Consider the following 12354-nt stretch of genomic DNA (forward strand, 5'->3'; position numbering starts at 1 on the left):
GCTTGTGTAGAATTTAGGGAGGTGACTTCTATGTGGGGTGTTAAGTGAAAAGGATCCCAGGCAGAGGTAGAGCCGAAGCTGTGAATACAAGAGGCCACTTAGCACATCTCTAAAATTATAAGTGCTCACCACAGCCGGAGTGTGAAGTGGAAAGGACAAAACACAATAAAATGAATGAAAGAAGGCTGGAAAGGCAAACAGCCAGGCCTGCCTTCAAGTCTTACATCATGCTAAGCATGCTCACTGTGAGGCTGCAGAGTTCCAAGGCCAGTAGGGTTTGATTCTGGGTGAGAGCACACTGACAGCGTTGCAGAGTGGCTTAGAGGAGCCTAGGAGTGGTGCAGAGGCTAATCAGATTGAAGAGGACACACTGCTATGGCCAGAACAACTGTGGGCATCACAGAGACCCGGGAAGGAGGGTAATGGCAGACAGAGGCACAAGGCTCTGGGTTCACTTTAAGAATGAGTACTGCTTATGTTTCCCACTGCTGCTCTTATATGGCGTGGCTAGCTGCTAGAGAGAGCACCACAAGCGACCCTTGAGCAAACCATCTTTTCCTCCTTTATCTGAGTTTTCCTTCCTGCCTTGTGGCCATGTTTTGTGCTGGAGGACATTCCTCCTAGGCTTTATCTGCAGTTTTCCATAGTCACAGGGCCACATGTGGGTCAGGGTTTGTGCCTGAGAAAGGAACTGCAGACTATCTGGACACCACCAAAATCCAAGCAGTGTTTGCTTTGTTTGGGTCATAACTGGCTGTGGACTGCACTAGCCCTGTAGCCTTGAGGCTCCATCCTTTCTCTTGTTTTAACCTGGCTCAGTGAACGTCTCACAGGGATGTGACTGGATCACAGGGAGCCTATATGGCAATCAGGAAAGGAACTGGTCTCGCGAACATAAGCTGGATGGCTGGTCCCTCTGCAATGATTAGAAAGTACCGTGGTTGTCAAGAGCTCCGAGATGGAAGTTGCCCACCTGCCCACTGCCATCTCTGTGGTGACTGGGTTACAAAAGAGAGGAAAGAAGTTAAAGATGATAGAGGTGGAAATGGAGCTGTTCATTTTCTGACCTTTTCTCTTGACAAATAGGTGTCAGGCTTCATAATGTACTAAAAAATGAGGCAATGTTTCCAGTCCCTTCCTCAGCAAAGAAGACAGTGTTGCAAGGTGAAGGCCATCCTGCCCTGCTGAGTCTCACTGGATTTCTATCCCCTTAGTGCATGCCAACTCTTCATGATGCAACAGATTGCCACCAAGTTGATAGAGGAAGAGTCAGTTTAGGAAAATTTAGACATTTGTCACAAACTCTCAGCTGGGACAAAGCCCAACTGTTACACACACACACACACACACACACACACACACACGGACAGTTCAAGATTTGCCGGCTCTTCTGAGGAGGGCACCAGCCAGATCAGCTGTGGCAACAGCTGGTATGTGTTCCAGCCCCCATTAGAGGGCCCAGTCCTGCCAAGTCACGAGCTAATCTCTGGCCTCAGCATTCAGTTCGGCTGACTGGCTGCCGTGCATTCTCACCCTCTTCTCCGCTGGTCAGGGTGGGCTGTCATTCTTTGAAGAAGTGAGTGCTGTACCTCACAGCAGGAGAGGTGCCGATGGCCATACCAAAGGGCCTTTCTCCCTGAGTCAGACCTGCCAGGATTGAGCTGTCAACAGTAGTGACTTCTGGAGGAACTCCAGTGTGCTGATCAGGAGCCATCATTTGGGGATCTGGATGTCCCTCATGTCTAGAGAAGCTGTTTGTAAGCTTGTGCCTGCCCAGGCTGAAGTCTGCCCACCTTCTAGCTGGTCCCACATCACTCCGTATGTAATGGCACACAGGATTGCTGTGAATGTCACCCATTGAATGAAAAGGAGGACATGACCGCTTCTAGGTATAGTAGAGAAGGTTTATTGTAGATACAAGGAGAGAACAGCCAGAGGCATCTTCAAGAGTCCAGACTGAACATGCCCAGCAGAATAGACCAAGCCACTCAAGGAGAGGGAGGGGAGAGAGAGCAAGAGAGGAAGAGAAGAGCGAGGGGAGCAAGTGAGGGGATCAGGAGCCAAGAGCAGAGGACCGAGAGAACCCGGAAGGAGGCCAAGAGGTCAAGATCGAGCACACGGGCGAAGTGGCTGGGTTATATAAAAGAGAAGCTGGGGCAAGGGAAGGAAAGCTCAGAGGCCGGAGAGGTTTAGAGTGGGGTGAGAAGTGCCGAGAGGAGCCAGGACTCTGTAACAGGTATCTGGTACAGAGGGAGCCTGGTAGTCAGGGTCCATTCTGATATGTTAATAGGCTCCTTGGCCATTTGTCTTGAGTTTCTTTGGGACCTAACACCCACTCTGTGATTCCTGTAGTGGTTCCCAAACACTCATCCTCTTGGAGACAACTTCAGAGAGTTGTGCTGACTTTACTGCCGGTTGAAGGTACAAGAAAGGACTGGTGTGTACTGTAGCACCTTTACAGGATAGTGGTCTGAAAGCACTAGGTTAAAGATTGCTCATGAGTTAAAAACGTGTGTGCGTGTGTGTGTGTGTGTGTGTGTGTGTGTGTGTGTGTGCGCGTGTGTTCTCATATGTGTGGATACACATGCTGTTGAGGTCAGAGCTCAACCTTGGTATTGTTCTTCAAATGCTGTGCCTTTACTTTTTCAAATTTCTTTTTATTTACATGTGTGTGACGGCTTGTTTGTATGTGTACTACATGTGTGTAGTTCCTAAGGAGGCCACAATAGGGCATCTGATCTCCTGGAACTGGAGTCAATAGGCCATTATTGTTTTTGTTTTTGTTTGTTTGTTTGTTTTGCACAGGATCTCTTGCTAGAGCTTGCCAAGTAGGCTAAGGTGGTTGAACTGAAAGCCCCAGGGTCCTTGATCTCCACTTCACCAATGCTGGGATTGCATACACATGACATCATGCTTTTTTTACTTTTTTTATTTTTATTTTTATTTTTTTAAGATAGGGTCTTACTATGTAGCCTTGAATAGCCTGGCACTACCTATGTAGACCAGGCTGGCCTCTGACTCACAGAAATCCACCTGCCTTTGCCTCCTAAGTACTGTGCTTAAAGACATGTGTTATCATGCCTGTCAATTGAAAGGCTTTTTAAATGTGAGTCTGAGCTCAGACTCAGTTCCTCATGCTCACATGGCAAACACTTTACCAGCATTTCTCCAGCTCTTGAAAACATTTTTTAAAGAGACTTTCCTCTTTTCTTTTTTTTTTTTTTTTTTTGTTTTTTTTTTTGTTTTTTGTTTTTTGTTTTTGTTTTTCAAGACAGGGTTTCTCTGTGTAGCTTTGCGCCTTTCCTGGGACTCACTTGGTAGCCCAGGCTGGCCTCGAACTCACAGAGATCCGCCTGGCTCTGCCTCCCGAGTGCTGGGATTAAAGGCGTGCGCCACCACCGCCCGGCACTTTCCTCTTTTCAAAGCTAAGGAATACAAGTGTCCAAACAGTAGCTGTACCTCACTGCAAAGACCTGTATTTGGAGTTTGGAGTTGGAGTTCTTTGATAGAGGACAGGCTTCTTACTCAGTTTCTTTTTGTTTTGTTTTTGTTTGTTTGTTTGTTTGTTACTTTATTTGAGACAAAGTTTCCTCTGTGTATCCATGGCTGCCCTGGAACTCACTCTATAGGCCAGGCTGGCCTTGAACTTAGAGAGCTACCTGCCTCTGCCTCTTGACTGCTAGAATTAAAGGCATATGCCGCTGCTGCCACCACCACTTGACCTATTTGAGGGGTTTTAACAGAGAAATAAATTCTACAACATAGAAAAGTAGGGAAAGAGTGTTTTAGGGTTCAGTATACTTGAAAGTCTGCACTGATCAAATTTGTCAGAAATAGCTTTAAAAAAAAAGCTGCATCACTGTAAAGAGATGAAATGTTATATTGAATGCAGAAAGTATGACCAAGTGAGAATTACTGCCCTTAGAAGCCATTTCCAACAATTCTCCACAGCCTTTTTATAAGATTGATACCACATTGGCTCTTAACTTTGCCCATTTGTGGTTTTTATTTGGTTCTGAAATGCTCAACATGAATACTTACATCACATCTGTTTTTAATTCTCAGAAGTGGTACAATCAAATGCATTTTGAGATTCCTATTGAGCAAACTCCTTCATAAGCCAAAATTGCAGAAATCAAAGTACTGTAAATGAGTAAACAACTCAGAAAACAGAGCATGGGCAAGTGGCCCTAAGGTTCAAACCTAAAACTGAGCTGAGGACCAGAGCCAGCGTGCAAACAGGGGAGGCAGGCGCTGGGAAGCCGCGGGGCATCTTGCTGTGTCACAGTCTTTTCTAACTGTGGAGCTCATATGGCCCAGTGAGGCCTAGAGAAGGGACAGAACTTGGTCAGAAACTGTGCACATTAGTTAGGGGGTGAGGCAAAGCTGGAACCCTGGCTGCCTGGCTGGCTGGAAGCCATTGTGTCATGAATGTCCAGTCAGGGTAGTTAGACTCTTGGAAAGCGCCATCTTTTAAGTTTCCTCAGAGAGTCTGTAGTCAGTACAGTTAAACCACAGTCATATTTCAACTCAAAGTTGGATTTCTCTGGCCCTGTTTCTCTCCTATTCAGATTCTGCAACATCAGTGTAGCTTTAACCTATTTTATTTGCTCATTAATTTAGCAGATATTTATTGATCACTTACTATGTGGCAGGCATGGATGCTGCAACAGATATACTAAATCAAAATTTTCACATGGAATTTATAGGAAAGATGTCACCACATAGCAGTTTATTAATATACTAGTTTTATTAATTCTTTGAGAATTCCTTATATTTTGATCATATTCATTCCCCATTCCTTCCCCTAACTTCTCCAAGATCCATCCCCACCTTCCCATCCCCTACCAACTTTATATTGTTTTTTTTTTTAAACTCACTCAGTTCAATTTATGCTGCTCATATACTCCTGGGTATGGGGTCATACGATGGAGCATGGTTGACCTATCAGAGGCCACACCCTTTAGGAAAACTGATTCTCTCCCCTAGAAGCCATCAACTGTCAGTTAGGGGTGGAGGCTGGTAAGCCCCTCCCACCTCCTGCCTAGAATGTTGACTAACTTGTGTGACTCTTGTGCAGGCAACAGCAGCAGCTGGGAAAGCAGTTCACTCTTAAGGAATGATGCATTTTAAGGACATAAACTAAAGGGACATACATACACTATACATATAAACAGCTTGTGTCTGTGGGTGGTGGAGATAAAAAAAACTCAAAAACAGCTTAAAAATCAATTAGTTGCTTTTATTTTATAACTAGAGATTACATTCAGCCCCTGGAGAAATTATTTTCTGCACATGTATATGTGATGGAAGTGGTGGTATGGTGTGCAAGGTTGTGCAGGTGCATGTAGAGGCCCAAGGTTGACATCTGTCATCTTCCTTGACCACTTACCACCTTATGTATCAAGGCAGGGTGTCCTGGCAGGTTCATGTGGACTTGACACAAACTATAGTCATTTTGGAAGAGGGAATCTTAACTGAGAAAATGCCTCCACCAGATCAGCCCATGTACAAGTTTATGGTATATTTTCTTAGTTGTTGATTGAGGTGGGAGGGCCCAGTTACCTCTTGGCTGGTGGTCCTTAGTACTCTAAGAAAGCAGACTGAGCAAGCCATGAGGGGGCGAGTTGGTAAGCAGCACCCCTCCATGGCCTCTGCATCAGCTCCTGCCTCTAGATTCCTCTCCTGACTTCTCTCAGTGATGGACTGTAATATGGAACTGTAAGCTAAAATAAACCCTTTGCTCCAAAAGTTGCCTTTGATCATGGTGTGTTATCACAGCAATAGAAACAATAACTAAGACACAAGGTTTCTTGCTGAATCTGGAGCGATTTGGGCTAGTTTGGCTAGCCAGCTTGTTCTGGGGAATCTTTGTCTGTCTCCCATGTGCTGGGCTTGCAGGTGGCCACCACTCCCACCTGGCATTTATGTGGGTTCTGGGTACCTCAGCTTTCATCCTCATACTTGCATAGCAAGCACTTTATCCACTAAGGCACCCCTCCAGATGGAGGGGTTCTTTTCGGGTATCATTAGCAGTTCTAGGGCTAGTCTTTTTGCATTCCTTGTGTTTTGTCTTTGTCGTGCAGTTTTACATACTCAGGGTAGACAGTCTGGTGCAGGTATATACTGTATAATAATCACATCAGGATACATTTTTCTTAAAAATACAATTTGCTTTTATAATAGTTTTAAGTTTGCAGGAAAGTCAGGAAGATAGCCCACTATGTTTCTCCATTTAGGGCGGCTGGCTGCCTGTCACCCTGTGATACCAGGAGCTAAAGTCCATACTGACTTATAACACTTTAATTTTCTCCTGAAGATCCTATTCCGGGCCAGCTTTGGTCATCCTGTCTCTGTAGTTTCCTCTAGACAGTGACCATTTCTTAGACTCTCCTTATTTTTCATTACTTTGACATTCGGTCATTTTTAGGATCCTCCAGTTTGGGATTTCCTGGTGTTTTTCTTGTGGCTAGACAGAGTTCTAAAAGTTTGAGCGGACAACCACAGAAGTACAGACTTCATCATTTGGCTGAGAGAGTGAGTGTCTCCACTCTGAAGTTAGTCTTTCCTCTCCTTGGAAAGGGAGTCACTAAGCAAGAGTTCACTGTTAAGGGATGGAGCATCATAAAGAAGTCACTATGCAGCTGTTCACACTTAGGGGATGGTATATTGCTGGAAGGATGCCACCATGCAGCTGTTCACACCTAGAGGATGGTGTGTTGCAGAAAGGTTATCACTATATAGATTACTCTTTTTTTTTTTTTTTTTTTTTTTTTTTTCGAGACAGGGTTTCTCTGTGTAGTTTTGTGCCTTTCCTGGAACTCACTCTGTAGGCCAGGCTGGCCTTGAACTCACAGAGATCCACCTGCCTCTGCCTCCCAAGTGCTGGGATTAAGGGTGTGCGCCACCACCACCCAGCTTAAATTACTCTTATAGGGTAGACTATGGTGGTTTTGTTTTATGTCGTTGAGGGTGGGAGTGTTACCTAGATACATTTTTTAAAGTTTATGTTGGAAATTTGTCTATTCACCATTTACTCTTCAATTCAATCATTTTTATAAGTATTTAGCCAAAGACTGATTTTGTTGCTGAAATGAACTCTTGCATTTGGCTCTTGATACCTCTCAATGTATTTATTTTGAGCACTCCATCACTTCTTGGGCACCAAGACACATGTAAATCCCCCATTGTAACCTGGAGTGATACATTACTCCAAGGAATCTTATTGCTTTTATTAGAAAGTGGAATCATACATGATTAGTGTGCTTGTTGCTTTTGGAGCTGTTGTTGCTTCCAAGCTCTGTCAGAGATTTGTACATTACTAACTTTATACACATATGTATAAATATCTATCTAGCCATCTGAATCTGTGTTATACTACTAAAGAAACATGGGTCTCAGCCATGACCTGGAATATTTTAGCTCTCTTCCTTGCTTGGCTCTCACCCACTCCAACAATGCCTTGGTCGTGGTGTCTCTTTACAGCAACAGAGAAGTAATTAAGACAAATGGCTTCTTGTAATTATTGTATGTAGTACTCTATGGCATTCCAAATTCACTAGTACTTTTCAAAATACCATTCTGTATTTATTAGTGAAGGGAAATGGCGAGTGGTTAGGAGCATTTGTTCTTTTAAAAGACCCAAGTTTGATTCCCAGCACCCATATGTGGCCCACAGCCATTGGTAGTTTCAGTTCCAGAGGATCTGATGCCCTTTTCTACTTCTGTGGGCACATACATACATACATACATACATACATACAGGCAAAATACTCATACACATAAAAATAACTAAATCTACAAAAAATATTAAAGTGGAACCTAATATACTTATTAATACAAATCATATATTTATATATTTATACATCTTGAATTTATTTGTTATGTTTAAAAATATCCATGTTATGGTGTCAAAAACCAGGAACTAACCCTGAGATACTGCAAAGTAAAAATGTAATAATGGCCAGGCCATATTTTCAGTCTCCCATTGTAGGAGAATGAAAATGGCCCAGATTAAAGACAGAGTAGTCTCATAATACCAAGCGAGCAAGTGATTGAAAGTGGAATTTTGCAGTTATTTTTATGATCATGGAAAATGTATATGTTATAGGTTTATGGCCAGACATTTAACATGCCACAAAACATCTTATGGCCAGTCAATTCTCAGAATAGTGGAAACAATTTATAATGTGTAATTCACAAGATTATTGAGGAAGAACCAGTCTAACATTGTTAACTAAAAAGAAAATGGGAGCCCACTGTGTCTTAACACACATGGTAGGGATATGGTTTTCTATATAAGTACCATTTGGGTGACATATATACTTATTAAGAAGGCAGTGATTTTTTTCCTGTTTTCTTTTAAAGTGAATAGTTGATTCCCCATGGCCCAAGGTGACACCGTGAAGTTAATTTCTGAACATTTCCCTAAATAATGTGATAGCTTTTTAGACTCCATTGCTCACAACATTATTTCCAGACCCAGATATCTGAAAGCCATTTTGTGTTTCTCATGCAGGCAAATACAAACTAAAAGGCAGCGTTCCTTCTTCCTATTTAAAATGAAAACTGCAGAAACCAGTATGTTCTAGATTGCTTATTCCTCAGAAACCAGTACATCCAGCTGGGTGTTGGTGGTGCATACCTTTAATCCCAGCATTCAGAAGCAGAGGCACGTGGATCTCTTTGAGTTTGAGGCCAGCCTGGTCTACAGAGTGAGTTCCACAACATCCAGGGCTACACAGAGAAACCCTGTATCAAAAACAAAAAAACGAACAAGTAAGCAAAAAGAAACCAGTACATCCTGAATTGCTTATTCTCCAGAAACCAGTGTGTTCCAGATTGCATATTCTTCAGAAACTAGTATGTTATAGACTTTGTTCTTTCTTACTGACTGGCATTTGGTGATTGTCAATCTCACACCATCCACCGTTTCAGAGTATTTTATTTTTAATTATAAATACTTAGCTGAGAGTTCTAACTAGCTCTTACAACTTAAATTAACCCCTATTTCTTATCTAAATTCTACCACATGGTTCACAGCTTGCTACCTCATTTTCTACAAGTCCTGCTTCCTCTGTGTCTGACTTAAGACTCCTCAGACTCTGCCCTTCTTCTTCCCAGCATTCTCTCTGCCCCAAAAATCCTGCCTAGCTATTGGCCAATCAGCTTTTTATTAACGAGAGCAACACATTTTTACAGTGTACAGAAGGATTATTCCACAGCATTTCTCCCTTTTTGTCTAAATAAAAGAGGAAGGTTTTAACTTTAACATAGTAAAATTATATACAACGAAAACAGTTATCAAGTAAAAACTAAGTTACAATACCCAGTCCATTTGTATTTGGTAAATTTAAAGAAAATATTCTATTATTTATCTTATCTTTGTGAGTCTAAAGTTTTATATCTAATTTACTTTTTATCATAACTAAGCAAAACTATAAGTTGAATTATTTAGTCTTTAACTCCAGCAAAGACTCCAGAAGGGTGAAATGTTGCCTAACGACAGGGACATCTAGCTACCTGGACAGTCACCCAAAGTTCTTTGGTAATGTTGGGGTATCCATCTTTGGCCTACATATCTGACAGGCCTAGCATATCTCATATCTGACAAACTTTTCTGAGAAGCAGGGTATTTTGAAGGATTGTCCTACTTTGTCTTGGCAAAGTTTGACAGTTGCTTTCTTTTGTATCCTGTTGGTCCAGTTTGGACAGTATACTGTCAGTAATTGAGGTAAGGGAAGTTTCTTTGCCAAAATGGCCAGCTTTTGCCATAAAAAAACCCAAACTCTGTATGGAGTTTTTTTGATGCCCATTATCTTCTTTGAAGTAAACTGGTGCTGCCAGGAGATATGTCTCACTGCCATAAAAAGCCTTAAGATTGTTAAACATATTAAATGCCATATTCTGTAGGTCTTTGAAGTATTTGAAGACCATATCTATCTATCTAAGAATATCTGTGTATGACTTTGAAAACATACCTGACATGACTATAAGTTTGACTATTATAGATGACTATTAATCTGTATTTCTTAATTATAATTACATTTTAAAATGAGCACAATACACTAAACAAGAGTAGACACATACATACAGTATAACAAAAATAACTTTAAATTTGTATCAATAAACTAAAATCCACACCAATATAAAATATATAAGATTAATAGTTGATTTTTTGGATTAAGGTATATTCAATAATCTGTCCTTTTATCATTTTTATATTATATCCCCATTTTCTTCATTTAGAAAGAAATCTTTGAATTTTACTCCTTTGTTTAGCTTTTTTTAAAAAAACCATGACCAATAACAACTTGTAACCAACCCCCTTTAAATGATAATAAACTTTTATAATCCATCTTTTGGGAATGTGGGTTTCATTCTCTAGACTACTTCCTGCTATTTGTGGGTGCTGATGTCTTTGGGAGAAACTTAAGAAAATCAGGATAATTGTTAGGTTTTAGCTGGAGTAGTTTGTGGGGCTGGATCATCTCAGTCAACAGCCTTGAAGCTGTTTTGGTTGCAGAACTCTGAGGAAACTGCAACAGAGGCACTCTGAGAGGCTGGATCACCTGGGCTATCCCTTTTCATTAGTGTTTGGTCCCCTTGTTCTGAAAATACATAAACTTTTAAGGTCACATACATTACATACATTATAAGTACAGAATATGTGGGTGTACAAGTCAGTAAAAGATATTTTTTGTTTTATGTTTGAGTTGGTAAAATATCTGTTACTTGTTTTATAGTTTTTCTAAGTTTATTTCTTTATACCTATAGCCAGGATTTTCAGGGGGTCTTCCTTGATCAAACCTGATCATCTCTAACCTGGAATGAATACATAGCCTCTCATTTTCTGTGGAAATAAAAGCATAACCTCTCCCACAAAGCAACACACCTTTGACTTCCATTTTGAAGTCAAGATATTTTAAAATATAAAGTTTGGTTTCATCTAGCAGCTTTCATAATCCAGTGTCTCTTAGCAGCCAAAAAAAATTTAAAGACAACACAATAACATACAGGATCCAGACTCTCTGTGTATTTTCCATCTTTATGTGACTTTTAAAAATACTACTTTACTCCCTTTTTAAGGACTTTACTCCCTTTTAAAGGACTTTATTATTTTAAAACTATATACACACACACATATACATACATATGTATACACACACACACACACACGTGCGCACACACACACACACACACACACATACACACACACACACACACACACACACACACACACACACACACAGACTGTCTACACGCTTTTTCTTTTCTCTCCCAAGCCTTTGTACATTTTTAAACACACTGTAACCCACTGAGAGGTTTTCTCCCCCCCAATCTGGATCTGTCTTTACTGAGCATCTGTAACCTTTTCTGTCTGCATAAGAAAGCCCCAAACCTGTCATGCAGCGTGCTGGTGGCTCAAGCCCACAGGCAGCAGCTGGCAGGCAACCTTATATGTTTTCTACAGGGCAAACTACAAGCAACTTTAGCCAGTAGCCAATACTTGTAACTTTAGGTAACTTATTCTGTCCCCCATGCTTTGTAGGAAGAGTACTCTGGGTTACCTTTTTAACACTTTCCCTTGAAACCCATGAGAAATGTAAAAGTGAAAATGCCTAACTGTAAAGTTGTCCCAGGGATGAAGGGGATGTGTGAGCCACACCTGGAGGAACTTCCCTCCGTGTGGTTCTCGGTATAGCATGTAGCCCTCTTGGTATGGTTCTCAGTACAGCATGTGGCCCTGCTGGGGGTCCCTGAACGGTTAGGCTGTGAAGCTCTTGTGTCTAGGATAGTATGGTCCTTTACCTCCATGTGGGATGCTGCCTACCCTGCTGGCTGATCACAGGGCTGGGATGGTCCCTGGGTTACTGCATCCAGGAGGGCCTGTGCCACTGTCTTGTCACATTTTGACCTACAGGCTTGCTCATTTGGTTATCTTGCTGTCCTCTCACAGGTGTTTGACACAAGAAGCATAAAAACAACATTTCCTTTCTTTTCCAGAAGTGTGTTACAGAAGAGTGTTTCTTTTTTGAACGGCTGGAATCTAATAACTACAACACTTACCGGTCCCGGAAATACTCCAGTTGGTATGTGGCACTGAAGCGGACTGGGCAGTATAAACTCGGATCCAAAACAGGACCTGGGCAGAAGGCCATACTGTTTCTCCCGATGTCTGCTAAGAGCTGATTCACTTCAGAAACTGTTAAGGAGAGAAAAGAATGTATACAACTAAGTTTGGACACCTGGTTTGATAACTCATTATGTAACAGTAAAACACTTAACCATTACCTCAGTAAAGAAAAACAAGTTTTGGAAAAAATTTAGACTTCCCCCTTTTACAGAGCTTTG

General features: G+C 41.6%; 1 protein-coding gene across 2 annotated transcripts in view; it reads left to right on the forward strand.

Moving 5' to 3' along the window:
* The window catches only part of Fgf2 (fibroblast growth factor 2), a 63832-nt gene extending 51507 nt beyond the window's left edge, over positions 1–12325 (forward strand). Inside the window, exon 3 of one of the 2 annotated variants that reach the window (XR_009379766.1) lies at positions 12007–12016. Coding sequence is in view for 1 of the 2 variants with exons in the window: in XM_059265262.1 (XP_059121245.1) it covers positions 12007–12192 (186 nt within the window). In the remaining variant the exon portion in view is untranslated. Of the gene's footprint in view, positions 1–12006 lie in introns of both variants that reach the window. The other variant, XM_059265262.1, reaches the window with a different exon arrangement.
* The last annotated feature ends 29 nt before the right edge of the window (positions 12326–12354 follow it).

The sequence above is a fragment of the Peromyscus eremicus genome, chromosome 6 (genome assembly GCF_949786415.1).
Source record: "Peromyscus eremicus chromosome 6, PerEre_H2_v1, whole genome shotgun sequence".
In the NCBI taxonomy this organism is placed as follows: Eukaryota; Metazoa; Chordata; class Mammalia; order Rodentia; family Cricetidae; genus Peromyscus; species Peromyscus eremicus.